At 44.8% G+C, this 26,104-nt stretch overlaps 1 protein-coding gene across 9 annotated transcripts in view; it reads left to right on the forward strand.

Annotated features, from left to right (window-relative positions):
* Window positions 1-25,070, forward strand: part of LOC8029608 (Golgi integral membrane protein 4) — a 49,767-nt gene extending 24,697 nt beyond the window's left edge. For 2 of the 9 annotated variants that reach the window (XM_029974748.4, XM_040501224.2), the window contains exons 10-14: window positions 10,363-10,788; window positions 15,646-15,705; window positions 16,846-17,185; window positions 20,173-20,282; window positions 24,406-25,070. In XM_029974748.4, coding sequence (XP_029830608.2) covers window positions 10,363-10,788; window positions 15,646-15,705; window positions 16,846-17,185; window positions 20,173-20,282; window positions 24,406-24,474 — 1,005 coding nt within the window. In that variant the 3' untranslated portion in view covers window positions 24,475-25,070. The remainder of the gene's footprint in view (window positions 1-10,362; window positions 10,789-15,645; window positions 15,706-16,845; window positions 17,186-20,172; window positions 20,283-24,405) is intronic. The other 7 variants (XM_040501225.2, XM_040501229.2, XM_040501228.2 and 4 more) reach the window with 7 other exon arrangements.
* Window positions 25,071-26,104: the final 1,034 nt, after the last annotated feature.

A 26,104-nucleotide genomic window follows, 5' to 3' on the forward strand; every position in this document is an offset into this window, starting at 1 on the left:
GAAACTTGAAACAAAGTTGTTTGCTAAATGGGGGGTTCACTGTAGGAATGACTTTTGTTTTGATAGCACAAAAAATGTTTAATTATTTGAAAGACTAAAGGACACAGTTGACCAAGCTGGTATCCAGATGGAAGAAAGGAGCCATGTTGAAGTCAGCTGCACGGTCCCTTAATTTTTGTATGGAATTTGCATCAAGCCGGTATGATGCCTCAAAAATTGGGCAAAAATTTGGAAAGACTCTGCATGTTGTGGTGGTTGGACTGGCTTGCATTCTTTACTAAACTCCCTCCCCTTACCCCTCCTCGAGCTTTGAAGTTGATTCATACGTTCGCGCTGGTTGATTTACACAACAGCCGAAACAACAGCCGTGATGGATGCTGGGACAGTGGCTCATAGTGGCTTTATAAAGCTACTCGCATTGGGTCACATTGTTTATGGCAAATACATGTCCCAGTGACTTGGTCGTTGCTGTCATTTCAGTTGCTCTGAATGCAACCAAAGCAACTGTCTGAACCAGGCATTAAAGCTGCACTCTCTTATCACTCACTGGTGCTTATCGCAAGCATGTCTTGATTGAATACAAACTTGCTGGATTTATGATTGTAATGCATAGGTTCTACAAGCCATGAATGGGGACCACATCTTGGAAGTATGTATGCTGCAGAAACTTTCTGACGTTCCTATAGTTGGTGACAGGTTTATAGAACCCAGTAGAAGCTTTGCCTCAAGCGCGAGCTTTCCACTGTTGATAATACTTTGTTGCATGTGCGGCCAAATCCCAGCGGAAGGCAACTTTTGAGTTTGTGTTAGACTAATTTTAGGCCATGCCTCAGAAATCTATGAATGCCATCAAGCAACATTTCAATGTCTCTCGAGGCTTCTTCTAAGGCAAAAAAAGAATGTGGAAGCATTGGGATATGATAGATTTGCGTGACAATGGTGAAGCAGCGCTGGCATCGTCGGTGAAATCTGACCTATCTAGGAGCGGGGGCTAACCGGTTAGATTAGTCTTCTAGCTACTATCAAACGATTCGCTCGTATTGCGAGACCAACATATTGGTTCAATGCTGTTCAAGAAGTTTGATCACAAAGGGCTTAATGGGGCAGTGCAACAATTTTATTGTTGAAAGAATTTGCAGCTTGTATTTTTTATACTGTTTATCTAGGCACAAGTGAGAAAAAATGCTATTCCACTGCGTAATTGCTAAGGAAGAAACTAGTTGCAGTAATCCCTCGTTATAACAAACTCGCTTTTTTCGAATTGTCGCTTTATCGGAGTTCAGCGTGGTCGCGATCAAAATGTATACATATGTAACCGGGTTATTTGAAGTGTATCAGCGGCCGACCACGCTTATTACGAAGGCCACGGTGCCGAAAGCACGCGAGCCTACACGGAGGCGCACGGAGATACTTGTGTTTCCTCCCTCCTTTCCACCGAGGCTAATGGCAAACTGGAAAAACGGCAAACAAGAAAATGGATTAAACGGGTGATGCAGGGTAGAGCGTGCAGAGCACCGCTTCCGATGCTGATGTGGGGATGCGGGCAGGGAGCAGTCATGGCAGGGAGCAGTGGTGCAGCGGGAGCAGTTTCCTCGTTCCAAAGATGCTTATGGCGCCCGCGGCTGACACTGCCTGACTCCTGTTGGAATCGAGTCAAGGGAGCGATGGAGCCCAGAAGAGATTATTCCTTCGGGAGCCCCTGACGCGCATGCCTGTGGCGTAGTGAACGCAGACGTACGTCTTATGGGAGATTGGGAGTGTTTACCGAAAGTCGCTTTAGATCGGCGAGGTTGAGAAAAGTGGCCGGCCCAAGTCCAAAATTGCCAAAGAGTTAGACATTCTGGCATCGGCCGTTCGACACTGTCCATCATTTTGCAGAACAAGAAGTTCCTCATGCAAGAGAAAGCATGCCCGCGACCCGAAGATGAAAGATAGCCAACTGCCTTGCGACCGTCGGATTTTCTCTTGCGAGCATGCTTGCCGAGCCGGTGCACGGTTCCCAGAGCTGCAACAATCTCTACAGAAGTGTGTGAAAACATTTTGGCAAAGCCACCGAGGATAACTTTGATTCGTTCGTGCTTGTCGATGCGAACGTTCCCGTTTTTGCTCCTGCCGTGGATGCTGCGATCGTAGACTTTGCGTGCGGCCAGGGTAAACACGAAGCGACATGGGAGAGGCACCTTGGGAAACGCTGATGACTGTGGAGACGCGAAGCATCCCACGGCTGCTTCGAAATAAAGTGGAGTGCAGTGGCGGTGACAGTGTTTTGCGATGCCTGGAGCAGTTCGAAGAGAAATTATGCCCAGATGAAATGATCGCGAACTCTACTTCATTATTTTTTTACTCGGTGAAGCTGTCGCAAAATGTTCGTTACCATGGTTTGTTTCATTAAATATACGGTCGGAGTGTTCCGCAGTGTTCCTGTCCACCTTCAAGGCTGCTGTCACTGTTTTTTTGGCTCTATTGCTTTTATCGGATTACCGCTTATATGCTTATATAGAATTTTTTTGCTGTCCCGTAGACTTCGTTTCTAATGAGGAATTATTGTATTTGCCGATCTGCAGTCGCGTGTGGCATTTGCTCGCTCGCCGTTACTTTCGGCGATGCTAATCCCTGGAAATTCGACAATCTAGAAGGGAGCTCTGAAGCCAGAACCTAAGGGGAAACCAGGCTGTCCCCCAGTGACGTTGTTCGAAAGATGACGGGAGAGTCGAGGGGTACTTTGACCTTCGATTTGTTTCATTTTTTAAAAAATTAAAACTAGCCTGAGCAAAAAATAATGGCCCTCTTCGTTCTACAAGTGACACGGATTATTTCCTGCAGTTATTTTGGCCAAAGCCCGAAAGCACTGTGCCAGTAAATGAGAAGCATCTCCGTGACCCAAGTAGAATTAGGACCTTTGAGAATCTTGCAACCTTCAACTTCTCACACTTCAGATGCACCATTAACGTTTACAAAGCGAGCGAGCAAAACTTTATTGAAACACCCAACACCTACGTGAACTTGGCTGCAAAAAGGGTTTGTAAGTAAGCACAAAGTTACATTGCTGAAAAGTGGCACCGGTGACATTGTTGCCATGCATGCACCTTTGCCACAATGTACTTGTGTAATGAGACTAGGTACTTTGAAAAACCTGCCATTCAATCAAAAGATGAAGTATTTCATTCAAATTATTCAAATGCTTGGAGTATTTGAATAGGTCAACGTTGTTCGAAACCCAGAAGAAATGGTAATATGCTATTAACTGGTTTTTACTTAAAAATTGATTTCCAGCAGGCTAAGAAGCTTTGTGTCCACCTATTAGGGATACTGGAAGTTTCACCGTTAAAGTTTTCCAGACCTAATTTTAGGACTTATATGTTACACAAATAATTTGGTTATGCGATAAACAAATCCCTTTTTATAGGCATCTGATTTATGCAAAGATCGCCCACCGCAATATGGTACTACGTAAAGTTTGCCTTGTGTGATATATGGGGTGTCCTACGTCACCAGGCTCAATCTAAAATGGACCGTAAAAATCAACGCCTGCACGTATTGATCTAAACTTTTTGTCAAAGATGTATTTCACAGGTCGGTTTTTTCGTGTAAAATTAGAAAGCGTAGCTCGCTCTCTGTAAAAAATAGGGCCAAGAAACTTGCCATGATCAACGGCGGACGGTGACGCATTTGGCATACATATTGATAGATGGCGTCAGGAGGAGCGTCAAAAGGTGTAGCCAATGTTACTAGAACATCTCAGTTGGTAAACTGCCATAGATCTGTCTCTTAAAGAAGTGGCACCAATCCGTACACCAGAGCTGAGCTAATGGCGATCGCAACGCTGCCATTTCTCCCGCAGCAGCCACTCGAGGAACTGCACGACTGTGTCGGTTAAGGAGTATCGCATTCGATAGAGTCTTCTGCGACGGTTCTATTTTGGTTTTAATCAGCCATTTTGGCGCCGAAACACATACGGGGGAAAAGGTTTCAGGGATGCCGACCCTTCTCCCAAGCAGGCGTGCCGCTAATTACTACCGAAGTTAGGACACGCCCAGGTCGGGACGGGCTACCTGGAATCACCGGTGAGACATAGTTGTACAAAAATACTATTGACTGAGCCGCAAAACCTTGTAAACTAAAGTAAAGATATTAAAACATCATGCACCTGTCATTTTTACTGATCTCCAATAAAAGTTTCTACAAAAAGAGCTTTTTCCATTTGTTTTTACTCAAAAACATGCTTTCTAAAAGCTTATGGTGACCAGAATAAATATTAAGATTGAGCTGCCATCTTGGCACCTCGAGTCTGGGAGTTTTGCTACTCTGAAAACATTCAGTGTCGCTAAGGGGGGGCGCTGTTATCATATTTAGCTTGATCTCGGTGGACGCCAGTGACCCAGGTTTCAAGGGTGAATTTCCCAACTGAGTGTTTTAGTAACGTCGTGTGTAGCCAACCAGCGAAAGAAAGCAGATGACATGCAGACGACACACAGACAAAATCCATTGGCAGCAAAAGTACCGTCGTTATGCAAACATATTTTTTTTCCCTTTAAGTTTTGCTTTTATTGTTTACATTTATTTGTTAACCAAAAGTACATTACAAAGAGAATATGTTAATTTTTAATAAACCATGGTGGTTGCGAGCAGTCTCAATTAGGAGGCAGCACCATCTATCACTACGAGTGCCGAACCCGCCCCGCTTCTCGACTTGGTCGTCTGCGTCACTGCCCGCCGTTCACCCTGGCAAGTTTCTTGGCCCTATTTTTTTACAGAACGAGAGCTGCACATTGTAATTTTGCAAGAAAATCTAACCTGTGAATTACACCTTTGACGAAAAGTTTGGATTACTACGCGCAGGCGTTGATTTTTACGGTCCATTTCAGATGGAGCTTGGTGACCTGGGACACCCTATGTATAGATAGTCGTGAAGGAATTTCACGACATCTAGCGTTTTGGTATCTGCTTGGAAGTGTATGTATGGCACAAACTACAGAACTATTTTTGTGGCCCCCAAAGCCTTGTAGCAGCTTCTCCAGGTTCTTAGAAATCGATTCTAGGGAATAGATTTCTGGAAAGCAAAACTGATAAGGCTCTGGTGAATGCTTGAACAGTGAAGTAGACGTAACTTTTAAGAGCCCTGAGGCTTTGCAAATTAATTAGTTTTCAAAACCCCAGAACGTTGGAGGTTCATGAAAATCGACAGCTTTATTGTGGGACAACTAACAATTTATTTATTTATTAGAATATCTAGATTACATTATTATTACTAAGGGCACATATACAAAAGGAGTCATTGTACATAACAGTCGGAACATTAGAATAATTGTGTAGACAAAAACAATTTTAAAACTAGAAATAGTAGCGTAAAATCTCATAAGAATGCTGCAACTAAAATGAGCAGGTGAATAGTGAAAATTATGGGTTAAAGGACACGTGCAAAGGAAAAAAACATTTTTTAAAACGCTTGGATGGAAAAAGAATGTCAAAATGATTTTACAACGAAAAAAAAAATTTGTAGAGCTATATTTACGGCGCTATACGAATATGTAGTTAGCGCCCGCGGGAGCCGCCGCTGGTCATGTGGTAGGCCCGCGCTGCCGCCGCATGCTGAGCGTTGTGTGAACGCCGCTTCAACGTGTTTCTCCACGCCGTCGTCGTCGCCGCCGCCGCACAAGTTCGTCTGCTTCGGGGCGCCGCCGCCGTCGTCTGACCAGCGCACTGGTCTATTACGTCTGCTTGCACTTTTTCAGGAGTTTCCTTGGGGCTCTAAAAGTATTTATTCATCTTAGTTTTTTGTTATACTTGAAACAAAGATGAATAAGTTACTTTTAGAGGCCATAGGAAGCTTCTGAAAGAGCGCAAGCACCATGTGATAAATAAGGGCCACTTTTCGTGGCACCCTGTGCCAACTACAAATTCGTATAGCGCCGTAAATATACCTCTAAAATTTTTTTTTCTTCGTTGTAATATTGTCTTATGACATTCTTTTTCCATTTAAGCTGTTTAAAAAAAAATGTTTTTTTTCTTTACATGTGTCCTTTAAGTGATCTTTGGAAATGCAATAGCAAAATTTTATAAAAAAATTGGTGATAAACATTAAGGTACCCGCTCGAACCACTTGAAATGAGAACGGATAGTGCAGATCCCGGGCGGCAGCAGATTCACACTTTACGGTGTGATAGACACTTGAGAACCTGCTACATACTTGGCTGTTATGAGAACTGATATCATGCACGCAGATTGCGAACAAAAATTGTGGGAACCCACTACGAAGTTGCACGTCATGGGAACGAATACCGCAAGTTGCAGATGCAGCAGGTTTGCGTGTCACGGTGTGATAAACCTGCAGGAACCCGTTACGAATTCCTTGTCACTTAAAGGGTCACTGACAGGGTATTTATGCTCGGTGAGGTTTTTAGTTGTACGTGAGTTAGGAGAGCTCAACTACCCAGAACAGAATTTGCGGCTCGAAATTCGGTTTCTTTCCGCCCGAAAACCACCGATCAAGAACTGACCGATTCGAGTCTCGCTCAATCTCTTTTCCGCGGTCACGGGCCGTTTTCTAAGGTATCGACGCGACCACCAAATTTAATTAAAGTCGTGGGTTACTGGAGGCACACACTCAATATTAAAAATAGAAAAAAATATGAAACCCATTTTTTGTGGCTTCTAAAAAGCTGCAAATACGTTGATTGAAAAAAAAAAAGTTGCACAGAGAACCGGAAGCATTCTATGCGTTCGTTTCGCGTATCGTGGGACTCGCGAAAACGGCGATGGGAGCGGACGACGGGCGTGGGACCTCTATTTCAAAACTGTCGTTCGCGGTACCGGCGAATTCTGTCTACTTTTAAAAGAGAAATTTGGGACTGATCAAAAGAATTGGTATTCATCCCGTACGACACGCCCGACCACCAAGCCGATTTGCACGAAGACGTCGCCGAGCCTTCGCTCCCTTCTCGTGGCTGAAGACATCGCTCGCGCAAACGTCAAGCACGACATGTCTACTTCGAGTTGAATATGCACGCGTACGATTTTTTTTGCTTAATGCGAATGTCGCTAATGCGTGGTGCTTCCCAACTTCGACCCAGGAGTGCTTTTGCTAGAGGAAAATCGGCAGCAAACTTTTCAACTTACAGTTTACCGGCTGAATTATTACTAAGGAAAGAGATCCACCAGTACAGAGATGCCCCAGTAGCTCAGCGGGAAAGACGTCCGCTTTACACGTGGTAGGAGCGGGTTTGATTCCCCGTGAAACCTTTTTTTTTTTTCATACATTTTTCTATGTTTACATATCTTTTTTTTTTTACAATTATCACTGAAGAAACAAACAAAAAAAAATAACAAACAAATGTTGTGGACGACACTTCGCTGAATTAAATGGTATGGGATTTCCTTTTTGACACCTGCGAACTCAATGTAATCACTTTCCACAAAATGCAAGGAGCATATAAATCAGGTAGCGTCTGCTTTCCGAGGTGCCCGTATATGTTCTACAGGAATTGCAGCCGGCCATTGGTCCCGATCCCGTTGATCTTTCAAAAACTCTGTCGCACAATGCCCCTTTTTTTTCGGACGCAGGACATGTGGAGCCAGCCCTTCACGCAATAATCTTGGGTGTATTCTTTTCGCAACCGATCACGGAAATTCACCACGGGCACTCACTACTCATCTCCAACTCCTCAATGTACAAAACAACTCATCTTGGAGTACAGAACAACGAGCGGAACAAACATAACTGCAAAAGAATCGCACGGGGAAAAGTTCCCGTACGCTGCATGTCATGTCGTCTGCTACGGAGAGGAGAAAAAAAAAAAAAAATGCACGGTCGGGTGTAGTTACGTGACTTCCGCCACTCACTCTCTTCTCTACACTTCTCCGATCTCCGTCGGGTTTCCGTGTCAGTTTCGAGCGGTTGCGTCTTTTGGCTTTATTAAAAAAATATCCTACTCTGTTGCAAAATATTAATTGGGTAGTCCTCCGACATCATAATGAAGCGCCTGGCAAAAAATAAAAAATAAATTTTGGGGGGTGTCAGTGTCCCTTTAAACCGGTACCTTAGACTGCGCAGTTGATGTAATACCCGTTGGACCAACATCACTAGGGGCACTTTGTGTTTCAGTTGCGGAGCTTCCTATCTCGCCAGTGCGCTGCGCTTGAGCGGAAAACTTTTTGGTGCCAACCCATTAGGCGATGCTGGTTTTGTCAGCTCCTCGTTTCATCTTGATGCACTGTCTGGGACGGTAGCAACTGCGACCTTGACCCGTGCATGGGCGCAGACAAGAAAAGCCATAGTTTGGGATTTCCGCATCACTTATGGACCGAACTCCGATCTTCCTTGCGATAACTCAACAATGTCATTGCCTATTTTGCGTTTGTAAACTGTCGGAACATCCCCGCTCTTAAATTGGAGATCACACACATGGTAACTTGCCGAGAAGGGCTTTCCTGCGTGCTCCATAGTGCAGTCCCAAGCTTGTTTTTTTCCGACATCTGCCGGTGGTTTCAAAAAGTACCATTTTCCTTTGTCGCTGTTAAAACCGCTCATAAACCCGGTACACAACACGTTGGCATAACTGCAAATCTATCCAACTGTAAGAAAAAAAGTTCCTTTATGGTTTTTTTATCTTCCTTGACGGATTCTTCTTTCTCCCAAGTTTCTTCTTTTTTTCCGAAGGTTTTCTTCTTCTTTTCGAGGGAATTTGGGGTCAGGGGAAGGGAAGGGCTGACCTAAGGCATTGAGGGTGGCATCATTAAATGTCAGTTGCCAGTCGATAGAACTATACTGTCTGCCTTCGTCCCTACGAGTTTCATTCTTTCAAGTTTTTCAAATTCAAGAAAAATGTTTTACTGAACCATACTTCCCAAGCTGTACATTTTCGATCGATGCGAAGATGAACGTGCAAGATATCGCGCTCAAGCTGCCACGGCTGCATCTGCAGGATGCTTTGAGTAGCAACGTACAGAACCGGAACATGCAAAGGTCTGGACGCGGAGCTGACAAAGCCAGGTGCAGGCAGCATCGCTCGGCTTTGTTATACTCCGACGCTCAGTGCAGCGAACACATCTGCAGCGTTGCGCAGAACATGTGGCTTTCATTGGCCGGCGAGTAGGAATTCAATACCTCTTACCAATCAGTATTTGTGTGCGCTGTGCCACGCCAGTTTGCAATGCTCAACGTTCGAGTATAGCAAAGACTTTAATGTTCCACCAGCCACTCGAAGCGATAGTGTGTTCGACCCAGAAACTTTTTGGCTCGGCCGCAGAGCGCGAGTTCTGCAACTGATACGAAGCTTCTAGTGATGTTGCATCAAACGTCGCGTGAAGCTTCTAGTGGCGTTGCGTCAAACGTCACTTGATATCTAACGGGAGCCAAGGGGTGGGTGATGTTTCAGAATTTCTATGTTATGGATATTCAGTCAAAAAAGATGGGGTGGGTGATCTCTCCGGGGAGGGCAGTCATACAAGATTTTATGATAGTGGCAAGAACAAATGTACACATATACTTGCACTTTTAATGCAGAATGTGTTATATGGCTGACACCTAAACATATCCAGTTGGGTGCTAGCAACGGAAGTTGACAGACCGACCGCCAGCCGAATGCTCATGCGGCGCTCGTCACCTCACTGGCTGGACACCATGTGCCAGCCGAACCTGTTCCTTGAGTGCCTTTGTGTAACTCCCGGCGGGGGAAAAACATCACGTGTTCGGACGTACAGTGGCACCCTGCTCTTCGAAACGAGCGTTCTCTGGGCTTCACCAGAAAAAGGGTGCCAGAGAGAGCAGCAGAAAAGAAGAGAAAAGAAAGCAGACGCTCACTTTGCCGCAATGGGTTGAGGTATAGTTAGTGTTTGGTTCTCTTTTTTTGCGAGCTGGCAACAGAGCTCTGCTCAGCGCTGCCGCGTTCGAATTGTTCTGTTTTCCGCCTGTTCAGTCTAGCGTGTGTCGCACTCTAACAAACTCTGAGAAAGTCGTATTTACACTGCAACCGCAGAAGATGGCACCCACGAGTAAGGCATCCACAAAGCGCTCATGCGCTTACCTTGCACGACACTAGGCCGCTTCGCACCATCCAGTCTCCATATCTGTATGCAGTTTCTCTACACTAACACATCACATTCTGCATTACCACTGCCTTTGCCATGCTAGTGCGGCAAAGGGGCGACTTGTTTCAGAAAAGCAGCTTCGACAATTTTAGTATTTTCTCAATGATATTGAGCAGCCTATTCCAATTTTTGATAGACTGCGGAAAAAGTAACCATTTGAACGTGTTAGCTCTGTGTTTGAACAACCAACTTTCCTTTAAATTACTTCTTCACCGTGAGACATGAGCAGGCTCGAGAAATCTGCCCGTTTCTTTCCCTGCACCCACCCCTTACTAGCAGAAAGATGCCAAAGCCGGCGATGGTGTCAACGGTGGGATTCTGGGGGCACTTCCTGTCGCCAAAAGGCTCGAAGTGAACGAGCAAGTTGCGGCTCCGGCCGTAGCCAAGCCGTCCTCGACCACCACCACCACCAGCACGATGAGGCCCGCACAGGCCCTTGGTGATGGGGCAGTCATTCCCCAGGGGGCAGCGCCACCACTCAGGGATAATCTGCACGTCCAGTTCAAGTCCCCGCAGAATCCCATTCAGCTCGAAGTTGCCAAGCAGCCCGCCGAGATGCCTGTCGAACAACCTGGGCAACAGATTGCTCAGCCTGCAGTTCCTCAGCTCCCTAAACCCGCACTGCCCTCGGTGGAAGCTGCCCTCCAGAAGTCCGTGGCTCCCAAAGCACCCAAGGCACTTGGTGTCGGACAGGCGGACAAGGTAGGAATGAAAGTGGAGTTGTATAGCAGAAAGTGCCCAAAGGCCTGTTCACATGCATATCCTAGGGCCACCTTTTTGCTATTATTCAGCCCTGGTCGATTTTGTTGATCTGCACTGACTTTGCACTATATCACTGATCAGTCTGCACTCTGTGCAGTACATAAATTTCTCATGCAGCATACCTTAAAAAATGTACTTTATTAGCACACAGAAGAGCTTTTATCATATGCATTTTACTCATCATGAACATAACTTGTCATTCATAAAATTCACGACGTCTCGTCCAGTGTTTGGAAGCGCTTTTAAGTACATTGTACTTAAGGTACAAGGAAGTTTAGATTACTTGTACTTGAAGTACATTCTCTGGGTATGATTTTGTACTTAAAGTATTTTTTTTGTACTTTTGGAGGAAAGTACAACTCCTGATTTCAAAGTGCATTCCCCAAATATGATCTCGTTAAATTTGTATCACAGAATGATGCTTTGTCAACCCTGAAAACACTTGACTTTATTCATTATTCGCTGCCATTTCCAAAAATGACTGATGCACTCTCAATTACCCCTGGGGCAAGGCATACCAGTTACAAAAATAAAAAAGAAACACTGTAGAGGGGAATGAAAGAGCATCATGAAAGATTGTGATAAAAAGTACACACTTGTCCTTTACTTAAAAAAATTGGTTTGCTCTGTATTCTTATACAGCGCTGGTGGAGATACGCGTCAACAGGTAATCGGTCTTTTAGCTGTAGATGAGAAATTTATCCGGTGCAGTACAACCGCTAACCTGGGTTGTTAATGTGCATCACACATCAGTGATTACACAAATGCGTGCCGATATGAAACTCGTCCACATAGAAACGGGCGGGGGTTGGCGGGGATCGAACCCAGCAGGTTCCCAGCGCAAGCTTTTGCTCCATGCTCCGAGCTGAGACTCGTTAGCCCACTCGGCCACTTCCTCCCCTTGTCCTTTACTTTTAAAGTACATTGTATTTATAGTACTTCAAGTACATAAAGACTGTGCAATGCAGTTTTCCCTGACAGGTTGCGCCATCTGGTGCGCAACCTCTGCAACAATGGGAAGTCCCGTTTTGTCATTTGCGCCGTTGAAGATGCTCTACTTGCATTGGCATAGTGCGCGACAGCACAAACATACAAACGCCTTTTTATTATTACTATTATAATTATTATTTTTTTTTTTTTACAGTTTGCGATTAAAACTATATTGTGTCTCATCCTAACGTGTAAAGCAGCGGTGGCTACAAGTGTAAGGTCCTTGCTTTCCGTGCATATGGGGGCACGTAGTAACAACAATGTTTAGAGATAAATTTCTGTATTTTGTACCTATTTTATCTATTTCTTGAGCTCTAGCGATCACTTAATTGATACTGTGTTTTAATTACTGGAAAAAATCGTAAGGGTGCAGGCGAGCTGGTGAATATTAATCATGTTGAATTAACCTGAGACTGGGATAGAGAAGAAACATCAAAACGTAGAAGGGACAGAAAATAGATAGGACGACGTCTCAAGAGAGACGTCGTCCTGTCTATTTTCTGTCCCTTCTACGTTTTGATGTTTCTTCTCTATCCCAGTCTGAAGAAACATCAAAACGTAGAAGGGACAGAAAATAGATAGGACGACGTCTCAAGAGAGACGTCGTCCTGTCTATTTTCTGTCCCTTCTACGTTTTGATGTTTCTTCTCTATCCCAGTCTCAGGTTAATTCAACATGGTTTAATTACTGGTTTGATTTATTGTAGCGCTCAGTAAAAACTGCATGTGTGGTGGTGTTTTTAATGTGAAAGCATTAACTATTCTATAGAGCAGAGCCGGCGGCGTCTGTAACCACAAAAAAGAAAATATGAAAGAAATGCCCATTCTCCCATTGGCTGGGCAAAATGGCTCCTAGATAGCCATTGGCGACTGCTTCACGAAATCGTGCGCTCGGCCACCGCTCTCGTGTCAGGCGTTGTCGGAGGGGGGTGGGGGGCTGCGGCTGCTCTTCTGCTCCTCTTGGTGCCGAGGAACATGGCGGCGCCTGAGGCACCTATATTGTCAACAGCCGCAACCTCGGCAAAAAAAAAAGAAAGTGTTGTGTGTATGTTTATACAGCCTAAAATTTGGTCTGCCTAAACGGGTGACGAGTCTCCCAGCTGTAGATGAGAAATTTAGCCAGTGCACTACAACCGCTAGCATGGGGTCTTTAACGTGTATCACAGAGTAGTGATACACGATCGCATGCCGATACGACGCTCATCCAGATTGAAATGGGCAGGGGTGGGGATTGAACCCAGGATCCTGGGTTATGCAGCGCGAGCTTTCGCTCCACGTGCTCCGTGCTGGTGTGCGCTAGCCCACTCGGCCACCATCCCCCTTCGCACCCTCGGCAGTAGCGGTACACGGCCGTCCACGCCAGTACATCACAGACGAACGAAGGGCGCGAAGAACGACAGTCATGCTTTTGCATTCACAACTCAAAAAGTGCTTAGGTATCCTCGGAAATATTTTTTTGTGTTTTAATGAGAGAACACCAGCCGCACGCCAGAATGTTCTGTTGTGCGGCCGGTGGAAGATGTCAGTAAGGTGGGCGCATTTTTGCCTTTAATTTATTCAAGATACCAAAATGGCATTCTGACTCGGATACAATGTCTTTGTAGCGCTTGATATTGTTATTTGATGAAGAATATTGCGGATTTGCCAAGTTGCTATTTGTTGTTTGACCAATGCTGTCTATCAATGTCTTAAACAATTTAAAGTGTTTTACATAGTCTAATTTGAAGCCGAGACATTGTGACGGTATAGTATCTATATTCATCTAAGTGGTGCATAAAATAAATAGTTCAAGTACAGCCAAACATCTAAACAACACTAATGTTAAAAACAATGACATACATATATATTTTGAGTCATTAATAACACACTTTTTAAATACACGGCCAACTCCTGGACTGCGGTCTTATGTTCAATTAGGGCAAAAGGCTTTGCATCATTTTCATTTTCTTGTAACGTTGTCTTTAATTTTCTGGTCACATCGCGATGAGCCAATTTGGCACTCAATAAATTTTAATTAGCCATGTTGAAACAGATCAGCGTTTACATATTCTTAAGCAGACATGTATGTTTTCATACAAGTATATTATTCAAATAGAAAATACTCACCAGTTCGTTCTAGATCGCAGCATTTATTTCCTTACGAGGGGCACTGACAGGGTATTTATGCCTGCCAGAGTTTTTGTTTCTACGTGACATACGAGAGCCCAACTATCCAGAAAATAATTTGCGGCTCGAAATTTATTTTCTTTCTGCCTGAAAACCGCCGATCGAGAACTGGCCGGTTTGAGTCGCGCTTTTAGACACAACCACCAGATAAGTCGTGGGTCATCGAAGACACACACACAATATTAAAAATTAAAAAGGGATACGATACCCATTTTTTGTGGTTACTAAAAAGCTGCAAATACATTGATTGACGGAGAAATAGTTGCACTGCCACGTGACTTTCGCCAACTCTCTCCTCATCTATGGTCCTTCTTCCTCTGGAGTCCAGTTTCGGTTTCGGTTTCAAGCTGTTGCGTTTTCTTACTTTATTAAAAGCCTACGTGACGCTGTAGCAAAATATTGATTGGGTTGTCTTCTGACACCATATTGAATCATGTGGCAAAAAATAAAAAAATTAATTTTGGAGGTTTCAGTGTCCCTTTCAGGAATGCGACGCATTGGCGAATTCTCGAAATATGAAGCCATAGAATTACGTTTGACTACTGTTTGAACAGTGTCAGTGTAGTTTTTATCATAAATACATAAACAATGACTAAACATAAAACAAGTGTCTCGCAAATGTTCATCAACAATAAAATAATAATGTCAAAAAAATTGAGCTTACCTCAAACGCATATCCCGAGTTACCTCAAATAAAACATTCTGTATACTACATATAGAAAAAAAGAAAAAAAAAAAGTAAGGGCAGGCATGATCTAGTGAATGTTAATCACTATGATTAGCACTCCGAGACAGTAGTCAAACCTTTACCATGTTGCACGAGTGCCTTCTGCATCAGAGTGCATTTAATTGGTTATCCATGGATATGCCCACAGCATTATGTCCATAATACCAAATGAACAGCTCACTTTTACCTCAGGCAAACTAGAGTCACTACGTTTTCAATGTATGCGGGGACGTACGCAGTCAAACAAGCCAGCCCTGCTCTGGAAAGTTAGCAACGAGAAAGGGAGGAGAACCAGACGACACTCCGGCGACTGCCCATTGTTGCACTTTTCTGCCGGTGGAGGTGCTGACTATCTATCACCCGACTGCGGCGCTTCCTAGACATGTGCTCAGGGGCTATTGCGCCCGGTACTACTTGAAGTACATCATCTCTCATTTAGTGTGTACTTCAAGTACTTTTTAGATGTACTGTACACAACACTTGTCTTGTCATATGAACAATCTCGAAAAGTCCGCACCTCTAGATAGTCTGTACTGCATAAAATTCCAACTTTTAAACATGTGTAGTCTGCTGACTATAGTCTGAAAAATATGGTGGTAGCGTGTTAATTTCACGTCACTAGGCAAACTATTGTCGGTGACAGTAGCTGCTCCGCCTCAAGCGCAAGATTTTTGCCTTCGCTAACGCTTCATCGCATGTGCAGGCAAAGCCCAGTGGAATGCAGCGAGCGCATGCTTGAGACGGAGCATCTACTGTGTTCTTATCCTGTCACTGGCTACGGTGCTTGATAATTGATGCGTGCCCGTCACATATATATACTTTATAAGCATACAGCCAAAAAGCATAAAATTAGCTCACTCTGTAACTTTCACTTCAATTTTTTGTAAATTTCTCTCTGCCACTTTCTTTTCTAAGGATCTGAGCGATCAAGAGCAGCCGCCGCTCCAAGCACCTGAAAATGAGATTGGGGATGGGGTGAGTGTAACTTGGGTGCCTTGATCTCTCTCTGCCCTTGGCTCTTGTTATGCTTCATTACAATTTAAAGTGACTGGTTGTATATGTCTTCCTCTGCATCAATAATTCCCGTAACATCTGGTACAATAAGCGTCTCACTTTAGTGTGCTCTGTGAGCATGCTAAATTTGTTATACCAAGCGGCTCCTAAGCTAACAAAATGTCTTTGAAGGATTTCATGGTTCTGAAAGATTTAGAGCTGTGGTTCTCAACCACTGGCATCACGAGGGTCAGTGTCACTTGGGGCAGTGGCTTGCTGCGACCCCCGCCCCCCCTCTTGTGGCCCGCTGCGATACCCTCCCCCGCCCCCTTCCGCTCTCATGGCCCGCCACAACAACCCCCTCCTTTCGTTGCCCAGCTGCACCCTCCTGAGCACTGCACCCAGTGTGATCTGCACCCCCTAATGGGAGGGTATCAGACGATTACAATAACAAAGCAGTAAATGAATGAAACTATATGCATGCAAGCCAATTTTGAAGCCTGAAACAGAGAGTAATCAACCCCACTCACTTTGCCCATATTGTGTGGTCTATCTAGCTTTTGTGGGAGAGCCAGTATTATTAAAAAAATAATGCTGGCCCACCGTTCACGACGGCGAATTCGTCCGTGACGATTTTGTCGCCATCGCCGGAGCCGGTTGTCGGTGGGCCAAAATCAAAATGACCAGCTTCCAACATTTTTTTATAACAGTCACTCCCATCGCCGCTGCGATCACTGTCGAAGGCTCCGACAAAACAAGTGATGCCATAGATGTCATTGTCTCGAAACCACATGCTCAAAACGCCGAAGGTAAACGAGGAAGCCGAAGTTCGAGACGCAAAGAGGGTCAAGTCTGCGAATGCGTGCAAGGGGACGCTGTGCATTGTGAGAACAATGTTGACAACCCAACAAACGCGTTAACATTTTCGAACAGGGTGGATTTGAGGATCCCGCATATAAATCGATTTGTCTACGGAACTATCGCTCCATTTTGGAAACAAATTCGGCAAGAATAGAGGAACATACAATGTTTCCTAGCAGTATAATTGTCTCACATTTTATTTTTGGCGTGTCCCGTCCCCTTTAACGCGGTCACTATTATCCTCCCATTTTCCCACCGCAGGACGAGGCCATTGCTGCTCCCAAGAAGCAAGAAGCGGCTGCCGGGCACGCCGATGGAAACAAAGAGATGCAAGTGCGCCCGCCAGTGGCCAAGCCAGCCCACGGCGAGGCGGGAGACCACCAGGTGGCGGCGGGCGGCGACTCCGTGCCCGTGCTGGGAGCGGCACCGGACGTGGAGGTTCCTCCGAAGCCGGTGAATGGCGAAGCTGCCCAAGCCAAGAAAGGCAATGCCCCTGCCAGGGGCCATGAGGAGAACCTCTTGTGGGGAGGCCACAGGAACGGGGCTGCCTGGCAGGGAGGCCGGCAGGCGGAAGAGGACAACCAGGAGTACGTCAATCCAGGTAGGGAGCGAGCGCTTTTCTGGTTTGCCACATTTTTGGGAAGAAGCGCCTTCGCAGGACATTGCTTTGTATTATTGCATTCTTCAAGGAAAGCTAAAGAGATCTTTAAATATGGAAAAAAAAAACAAAAAAAAACTGTAAAAGTTTTAATGTAGGCATTTTAAAAATGACGTCTTAAGTCTTTTTGTAAAATCTTATTAGTAGCAGCGTCGTAATCGCCATGTAAAATATTCGACGTAGCCCCGCCCATTGCGGCGCGCTGATTGCAGGTGAGCGCGATAGCGGAGAGAAAAACTAGCAAAAGTGATGTCATCGACCGTGTCAGATGACCCTCGCTCGCCACTGAGCTGGCTCGGGGATGCCGACGATGACGTCATGACGCTGTGGACAGGTAACTGGCAGCAGAGAGGCTTAACGCATTCCGTGCGGCAATCGCTGCGCATCATTTTCAAAATAAATGCAGTTTACATTTTACTTCTCCTCAAGTTAAGTGCAATAACTGATTTAATGTGCCAAAAAGCTACAGAAGTCCGCTCCTAACTCAGATTTCTTGGAAAGTGCTTTAGCTCTGCTTGTGTGGCAGGAAAAACAAAAGTAAAGAAGATCTTGTTTCTGTACCTTGTCCGCTGCCCCCTCGACCCTCGACTTGGTGCAGATGGTTCCTATGCCAGGTCTTATCAGTCATTCTATCAGTTTTATTTCATGATATGGTTTCAATTGTATATAATTCTCTGAAGGTAAGCAAGTCAAGTGCTTTTCATTTTCTACTCATTCTTGACCAAAGTTTTCCATTGGTCAAAGAGGGTGGAGGCAGATGTTGCAAGGATTATAGTGGAGCTGCCATTTTCCACCACCCAATTACAAGTGCATGCAATGATCCCTCAAAGTTGGAGGCATACTGACACACTCATTAGTTGGCAAGACACCTTAGGGACCAATGCGGTATTTGTTCCTTGTTGGCCAAGCCTCTGATGTGTGTGTGTGTGCTATCTTAGATGGTCTGAAAAGGATTTTGGGTTTAGGAAGGGCTAGCTAAACCTTCCTCTGCTTCAGTCTCACTGGTTTGAATCTGCCAATGTCAACTATTTGTGGTTTTTACAGGTAATATGCTTTGTTATTGTAGCTGAACTTGGTGTACATATTGAGGCTGCATTCAATTCTGTGCTGTCTTCTTCATTGCATTTGGTTTCTGTTTACGAGCACCTGTAATACTACAGGCAAGGTATGAATGTACCAACATCTTCAAACAGCAAAATATATAAAAGGTTGATCGATTCCTTATGGTTTTTTTATTGATGGTGAGGCACAAATGAGACTAAGGTATTTTCATGTAGAGTTTTGGCCCGCAATGATACATAGAGCTCAATGCTGCTGCTTAGCTTTCGATCCTTTGGTTACCGTAAATGGCCTGGCCATGGCCAGATAATGTGGAGCAAAACGCAAGTGGCTCCAGGGATCGTTAATTAGAGCGTGTTAGAGACCTGAAACTGGAACTTAAACTTCACTTTTAAACATTTATGTTATCTTGTTGTTGGCACTCTTTGGCCACATTTCGCCCTTGTGCCACTAAGTCTCACTCAATTAATCAATCAACATTTATCTTTCTCCTGAAGTTTTTTTCCATCGTGTTGCCCCTGGTGTGTAGACACATCTGTGTTTTTTGTTCCACAACAAAAAATGTGCTTAGGTACGTTTCAATGACCCTACAATAAATTTTTTCGAGGAAAGTATGAAAACGGTGAATTTTAGTCACCCGGAGTCTTCATGTGCCTTCCGTCAGCAGCGACTTTTCTCTTTTGTCTGCTATTCGCCCAAGAGACCTAAAGCAGGCAGCTTGGGACACACTGCATTCATACCAAGAAGCTGGTAGCTTCCACATGCTTCCTCAAATTAGTCATAGGACCTCTACAGATCTGGAAGTCCGGAATTAATTTCTTCGGTTTTCGGGTCGATGGGAACCGACATTGCTGGAGCATAGAGATTATGCTCTTGTTTGCAAAAAGTCTGAAGTTTTTGCACATATATTTATTTAAAAAGCTTAACTACAAGCTTATTTGTTAACTGCATGGCATTATGGGATAGTAGTTATATCCTTTTGCTTTTGGATGCTTCATACGTTCTTCAGATGCTTGGTGTATTGTATATCAAGCGTAACCTATCAGTTACTTCTGAATTCCTTCTGTTCATTGCGGAGGCAATCCGCCTGATTATCATTAATATGGTAAATTTTTGGGGTCATATGACTCTTTGCCTCACTGGCCCCACAGGTCAGAATCATTTTACGCTACAAACAATACAATCACTTAGTGTCGCAAAATCCAATTCTCTATCAAGGTGTCTGTAAAAAAACAAACAATGGAAATGAGGGGTCTTTGATTATACAACGAGGAGTTTCAATGTCTAGGTCTGGATCCGTTTCCAGCTTTGAGAAATAGTAATATATCCGTAAGGCTCTCCTGATCACCTTCATTTACAAAACTGTCACGGTCATTCTCTGAGGATTCATCACGGGAACTTTCAGTACCCCTTTCAGTCTTGTCTCCTCTGCTAAAATCAGCGTCACTTGAATCGCTAACATATTTTTCATAAAAAGTGGACAGATAGAAAGCAGCCATGATAAACTATGCGTGAATGTGCATGCTAAATTCTGCTCGTTCACAAAAGAAAAGTAGAAAAAAGTTACACCATCTTGCGTAAAGCTAAAAAATGAAAGGCATCACGCTTACGCTCTTGATGATAGATGGCACAAACCAAAATTGTTTGTGCGTGCGCAACAGTCAACTGCAAAGCAGGAATGAGACGCCCCAACGTTGACCACTACGGCAATATTGTTTTGTCGGGTGACATCCGACTTGTGACCTCGGAGGTTTAAAGCTTTGTTGACTGTCAGAACTTCCCGATCCCTGGTTGTCGAGCCGAAATTTATTTTCTATCTTGTTTGTAAGAGTGAAACGTTTTTGACCGTTGTTCTCCGGTAACCGGCACAGCCAAAGACGACGATGCAGCGGAAGACCAAGAAGACGATGGACCGTTTGGAGCGGCTGGAGATGCCGCGCAGGGAAAACATTTTCCGGATGCTGCCGATTTCGACGACCAGGTGAAGGCCCGGGCGATTGATGGCATTGGATCAGCCGAACTTGCAGCTGACGCCTTCCTTCACACACTTCGCATGCTTTTCCGCATGAGATTCCACACTTCGTCAAATGACCTTTTAACATCCTTTCGTCTATACCTCTTTCAGTTTGTACTTCCTGTCAAACGTGTCTTGTATCTGCTCGTACCCCGTTCACATTTCTACTAATCCCTTTTCTTTTTCCTCCCCCCTTGTCATCATCGTTTCGTTGAAGAAGAACTAATATCCAGATTGCCACTTTCCTTCTTTATTTCAGTAAGAGGCGATGCTCGCGCTGTACCCACCAGCTCTTTTTTCCTTGACCTGTGATGCATGCTGCTGATGAATTTGCTTGCTTTCAAGATGTGAGCATTTTGCTTGGTGCATGGCTCTTTTTTAACCTTTCCTTTAGAATTTATTTAGCGCATCGCTGATACTGGTGCTGTATATTTGATGCTGCATTGACCAAGATCGATTTTGTGCTCCTTAAAGTGTTGCTGGTTTATCATTGGAGTTTCTTACGAGCCTTAGTTGAGGCCTTCAGGTGTGTTTGCTGCGTGTTGAAACAAGTTGATGCTGCTACTTTCTGTTTTTTTATCATGTAGGCAGGATAAGCTAACCCCTTTAAATAAGAAGCACACCTTTAAATGTTCTTAGGGAGTAGTCAGTTGCAGCATTCTCTGAGGACTACTATATTACATGCTGCACATTAATGTTCATTACTTGAATATTTGCTTCAATTTCATCGGTACTTGTATAAAAGCCTTCTACATCAAATGCTATACTTAAAGGGAATCTGAAACACTTCTTTCAATAAATGAGATAGAGGCTGATTCCAGCATAGTTTTATTTCGTGAACCTGGGAGGGCACCCCGATCGCTTCTTGGGGAAAGTAGTGGATAACCTTGTTTCCTAGATGAAGAAAAAAGATAATGATCATATTCCTTCCAGACAACCAACAAGACCGGCGGTGATTCCTTGCATTCACAATCTATCTCACAATCTAAAAAAAGTGGCGGCTCATTTTGAAGTGCCAGTGGTGTTTTCAGCACCACACAAGCTGTCTCATCTATGTTCAAAAATAAACAATGAAAAGGGAGAGGGTAAAGTGTGCCAAAAGAAACACGCTAAGCAATATGGGGAGTGTGCAACATCAGTGGTATGAGCTGTGGGAAATCGTGTGTGGCCCAAACGGGGCGTTGCATAAATGAGAGGGCCAGGGAACATGCCTGGTCAGTGAAACAGTCCTCGTCGGGCAATCTTGCGGTGCACTGTGATAGGTGCCCATGTGGCCCGGAATTGAAAGAAACAACTGTTCTGAGCAGATACATAAACAAAACAGCGCGAGAAATACATGAGGCATTCCGCATAAGAGAGCAAGGGGAGAGTCTGCATTAGTGCGCCATCACTGCACTTGACAGATAAAGAGTTTTTCTTTTTGAGCCAACACTCAGATGGACAGTATTAATAGTCAGTGTTGTTTCAATAAACCTTCAGTTCAAAGTGCGCTTCGTCTCTGTTCCCTTTTAGAGCGCAGCTCTTAGGGGACCGTTTCCTGCTTGAGAGGCGTCGCCGTCGGCGTAACCGCAAGGTCACGTGACCCCCCCCCCCCCCCCCCTGAGGTCACATGACCCGCGAGGTCACGTGACCCCCTCCCCCCCTTCCCAGGGGTCATGTGGTCACGTGACCCCCCCTGAGGTTACGTGACCTCAAGGAGTCACCTATACCTCAGTACGCTTCCATCCTCCTCAAGAGCTGCGCTCTAATCCGGCGTCACAGGGAATTAATTGTAAACGGCTTTCATTTTTCGGCCTTATTTATTCGGCGCTTTTCATTCACTGAATTTCACGTTTGTTTTCCCTGAAGATGTAAATAAACACGAAAAAAACACGAAAAACCTCAGACCAGTTGTGACGTCATAAGAGGATCTTTCGGCCACCAAGCGCGTGTTGCTCGAGGGCCACCTGTGCAATTTCAAGCTTGCCAGATATATTGCCCCTCACTGGCACCAGTTGTGACGTCTTTTTCTGCCCTTTTTAAAAAGAGCAAGAGCGAGCGTGCATAGCTTTGATAAACACTGAAGATGCACGAGAGCGGAGATTCCGAAAACTCCTTTTGTGACATCACGCTTCGGGAAGGAGCGATACTTTGAAAATGACTTTCTGCAGCTTCCATGCCCCAAATTAAAATATAATTTCGATATTATAGATTCTGGAGGTCAAATGACAATTTAAGTGTGTTTCCTCGAATACAAAACTGCTTCAGCTTCCCATTAAACAATTGCAATCTGCACCAGCAGATAAATTGTGCACATAGGCTCCAGATTTGATTTGAGCATTTCTGTAGTAAGATTCTTCCTTATTCTGACATTTCCACCTTTTCTTTTGTTGTGGGCACTACTAAATCAACAAACCACTAACTTTGGAGCCCACACATCTGCCACAGCAAGTCCACTCCAATTCATGAAAAATATTTTAAAAAAGGGGACTTTCAATAGGCCATTCCAAAGGGCTTGGAAAATATTTCCAGTTTTTCTTACTAACTAATGTCAGCTTCTCACTTTGCTGCTTCTCTGCATTGTGACAGCACACCAAGGAAAAAAAGCTTTCCAGAACATGTGCGCCCACACTTGTGCTTCGCTCTCTGAGTTACGGAGTTACGGTTTTACTTGGTCAATGCTATCGTGAAGCTTAAGCCCACATGATGTACATGTCAAGAGGTGCTATGGTAATTTTTGATATGATTATTCTATCTAGCTGGTGCAACACAATGTTCCATTTTACCATAGCATGCTTTTCTTTTAGAAGTAGATTTTATATATGTGCAGCAGGCACGTAGCCAGGGGGGAGGCCCATGGGGCCCGGGCCCCCCCCTGAAATCTTTCATTTTGCTGGGACCTCCTCTTCCCCCCTCCCCCTCATACAGCATTTTGTCAAGGGCAGGCCCCCCCCCCCCGAACCAAAATCCTGGCTACGTGCCTGATGTGCAGTATGCCGACCTTTCAGGTCTGATAGGGGATCATGTAGAAAGAAAAGCTCTTGGGATATTAAATTTTTATTTACTCTCATTGAAAGCTAAATTTTTTTTTAAAGATGTAACTTACGAAGAAGCACTGTTGTCTTCACGGTGTGGAGAAAATCAACCATCTGCGTTAAGTCTTTATTTTAAACTGTTTTTGTTCACATTCCACCCATTGAATAGTGCGGCTCAAGAGCCCAAGCAATCACCTGATCTCACTTCACGACCGTGTTCTTTCGCGCGATGAGGTCTGTCTGCTATGGTGCCGTCACCATGGCAACAAAGCGTCTGCTGCAAGTGCAAATGCAGAGCGGAAGAAAGCGGCAGCTGACACCATTTTTTTACACTGTCTGCTAAAGTCCACATGGCAATGTTAGCCAAAGTTGAACGCAGCGTAACTTTGGTGGTTGATGACGACAGGGCGGTATTGATGTTGCTGGCCTGTAATAAGGTGGGCTGCTGACATGCTGTTTTCGGCTTTCTGCAACGTGGTAGCCTTATTCCGAACCCTTGACGGTTCCACTGAGGCTTGCCGTAAGCATAAGCCTGAGATTTTAATTTATCTTCCCCTAGTGGAACAGAGCGAAGCGAGGAGTGACCATGAGCGTAATCTTTTTGCGAGCCTATGCTTTTTGTGTAACTTTTGCGGACGTTGCTTAAAAAATGACATCAGCTGTTGCTGGCTTCATGTGTGCATCCATTTAGCAGATGTTTTGCTACCATGGTGACGGTGACGATGGCAGATAGGCAAGGCAGTGTGGCGTTATTAGATGCACGCTTGAACTCTTCTGCCATGCTTTTCAGTCGGCGGAACATGAACAAAAGGTGTTTGAAATAAGGACCCAATGCAGATGTCTGATTTTCTACAGTGCCTAATATTTTGAGGCGTCTTGCATGAAAAGTATGTTTTCCTGGCCATCCTGTGGCCGTTTTTTTTTATCCTTGAACATGTGTCTACTCTGAAGTATCAAACTGCTGTAATTATAGCGTTGACATAAGGAATGCAAGATGTGCACAATGTGCTATACCTGGTAGGAAGTAAGAGTTGCGTTATTGCCAGATACTGATCCGTTTCGCTTCAACTCCACAGGCGGCCGAAGGCGACGTGCAGCAGCCTAACCATGGACGGGAGGAAGGCATGATGGTGAATCCAAAGTAGTGCCCTCCGTTTCACTCTCGTCTCCTTTTTGACGGCGAACTCTCCAAAGACGCGAGAAGACAGCAAGCCCGGTTGTCGGTCAAGTTTGGGACGAAGGAACAGACATTGCGCGGTTCGCTCTTGTTTGCATTTGTGCGTGTGTGTCAAAGACACGTGATCTCGCTGCCGGAAATGCTCGTGGAGCCTAAGCCGTTAGCAAGTGGGAGACGGCTCTGCTTCTTGGGAGACAAGGGGCCATCGAAGGGCACCTCCCGACCTCGTTCATCGATTATGCAAGCTTTTCGTTCTGTTTTCTGTCGCCTCTGCTTGAAGAACCCGCCGCTGCGAGGGAGTTTCTGCGGTCTGCCGGTGTCGTCGTTTTCCACTCCCTGAGTGCTGTGCAAGGACAGGACGTGGGAGAGCTGTGATTTGTGGGGGCTTTCTCAATGCATTTCAGTGATTGGGGGGGGGGGGGGGGGGGGTGTTCTTCATTGACAGTTCCTTTTTTTAATACAATCTTTTTATCGCTGTGTTCCTACGTTTTGTATGCAATAACACCGTGTAATATAATTTTTTTTTTTTTGGAAGGGCTATTAAATTTGCACGTTGGCTTGGTTTGAAAGTGTCTTTGCACTTAGAAGGTTGCTAAAGTCGTTTTCGAGTCCATCTTTTTAGGGTTAAAACTAAATCTATGCACCTTGCACATCCTGGAATACCCACATTTAAAATCGTTTGTGCCCTCTTTTCCTATTCCAAGAAAAACGTGACAAAACATAGCGACATGCCTCCTTTTTTGAGACGTGCCTGGGGAAGGCGGCATTTCGGCATTTTAGACATATTTCGCTCTATCTCGCGGACTTCTACAGTGGAGACTCCTGGGCCCATGCCCGGGAGTCTAACTAAGCAGATTGCCTTGTCAGCCTGAGAAGTCGCTCTCAGAAGGAAAGTTCTAAAACCATGCACTCGCACCCGGCCCTTTGTCAGCACTGTAGATGTTCGTGAGATAAAGCACATGCTGATACAGAAAGAGCAATAATAATGCCTGCAGTAGGGGAGCAAGGGGGAGAAAGGACAAACAAATCTCCAAACATGGCTAGCACACATGCACCTTTGCATTAATTGCATTATCATCATTCTGATACCTTTTTTTCTAATTTTTTTTATTTGCGATTTTAGAGATTTATTTTCCATCAGTTTTCCACCTAGGCAGGGGGGACGAGGAGGGAAGAAAGGGAGGAATTACAGATGTGTAAGGAGGTTTGCTTCCGTACATTGCCCATGAGGCTACGGCAGATGTCAAGTTGTAACTCACTCGGTCGTGAGCGACTGCTCTCGAAGGAGTGCGTTACGACCTCCTGCGATTTCTTATGACAAGGACACACTGGCGCCATCCATTGAATAGCAGTGGAACACACTGTTCCCATATATTTCCTTTTCTTTTTTTAGGGCATCCTCCTTTCTCTTTTTGGCTCGAAAAACTTTTGATGGCGTTATAAACAATCATTTCTAAGAGACAGTAATCACAGTGCACACATTAGATCTCGCAAATACTACGAAACCTTCACTCTAGTGAAGTGCATTTCTGGCGTCGCCTCAGATGGCGCCAGCGTGCCAGTGTGTTGTGTGTTGAGTTCGTTTTCTTATCGTAATA

Source organism: Ixodes scapularis, unplaced genomic scaffold (assembly GCF_016920785.2).
Source record: "Ixodes scapularis isolate PalLabHiFi unplaced genomic scaffold, ASM1692078v2 PGA_scaffold1__304_contigs__length_218370807, whole genome shotgun sequence".
NCBI lineage: Eukaryota > Metazoa > Arthropoda > Arachnida > Ixodida > Ixodidae > Ixodes > Ixodes scapularis.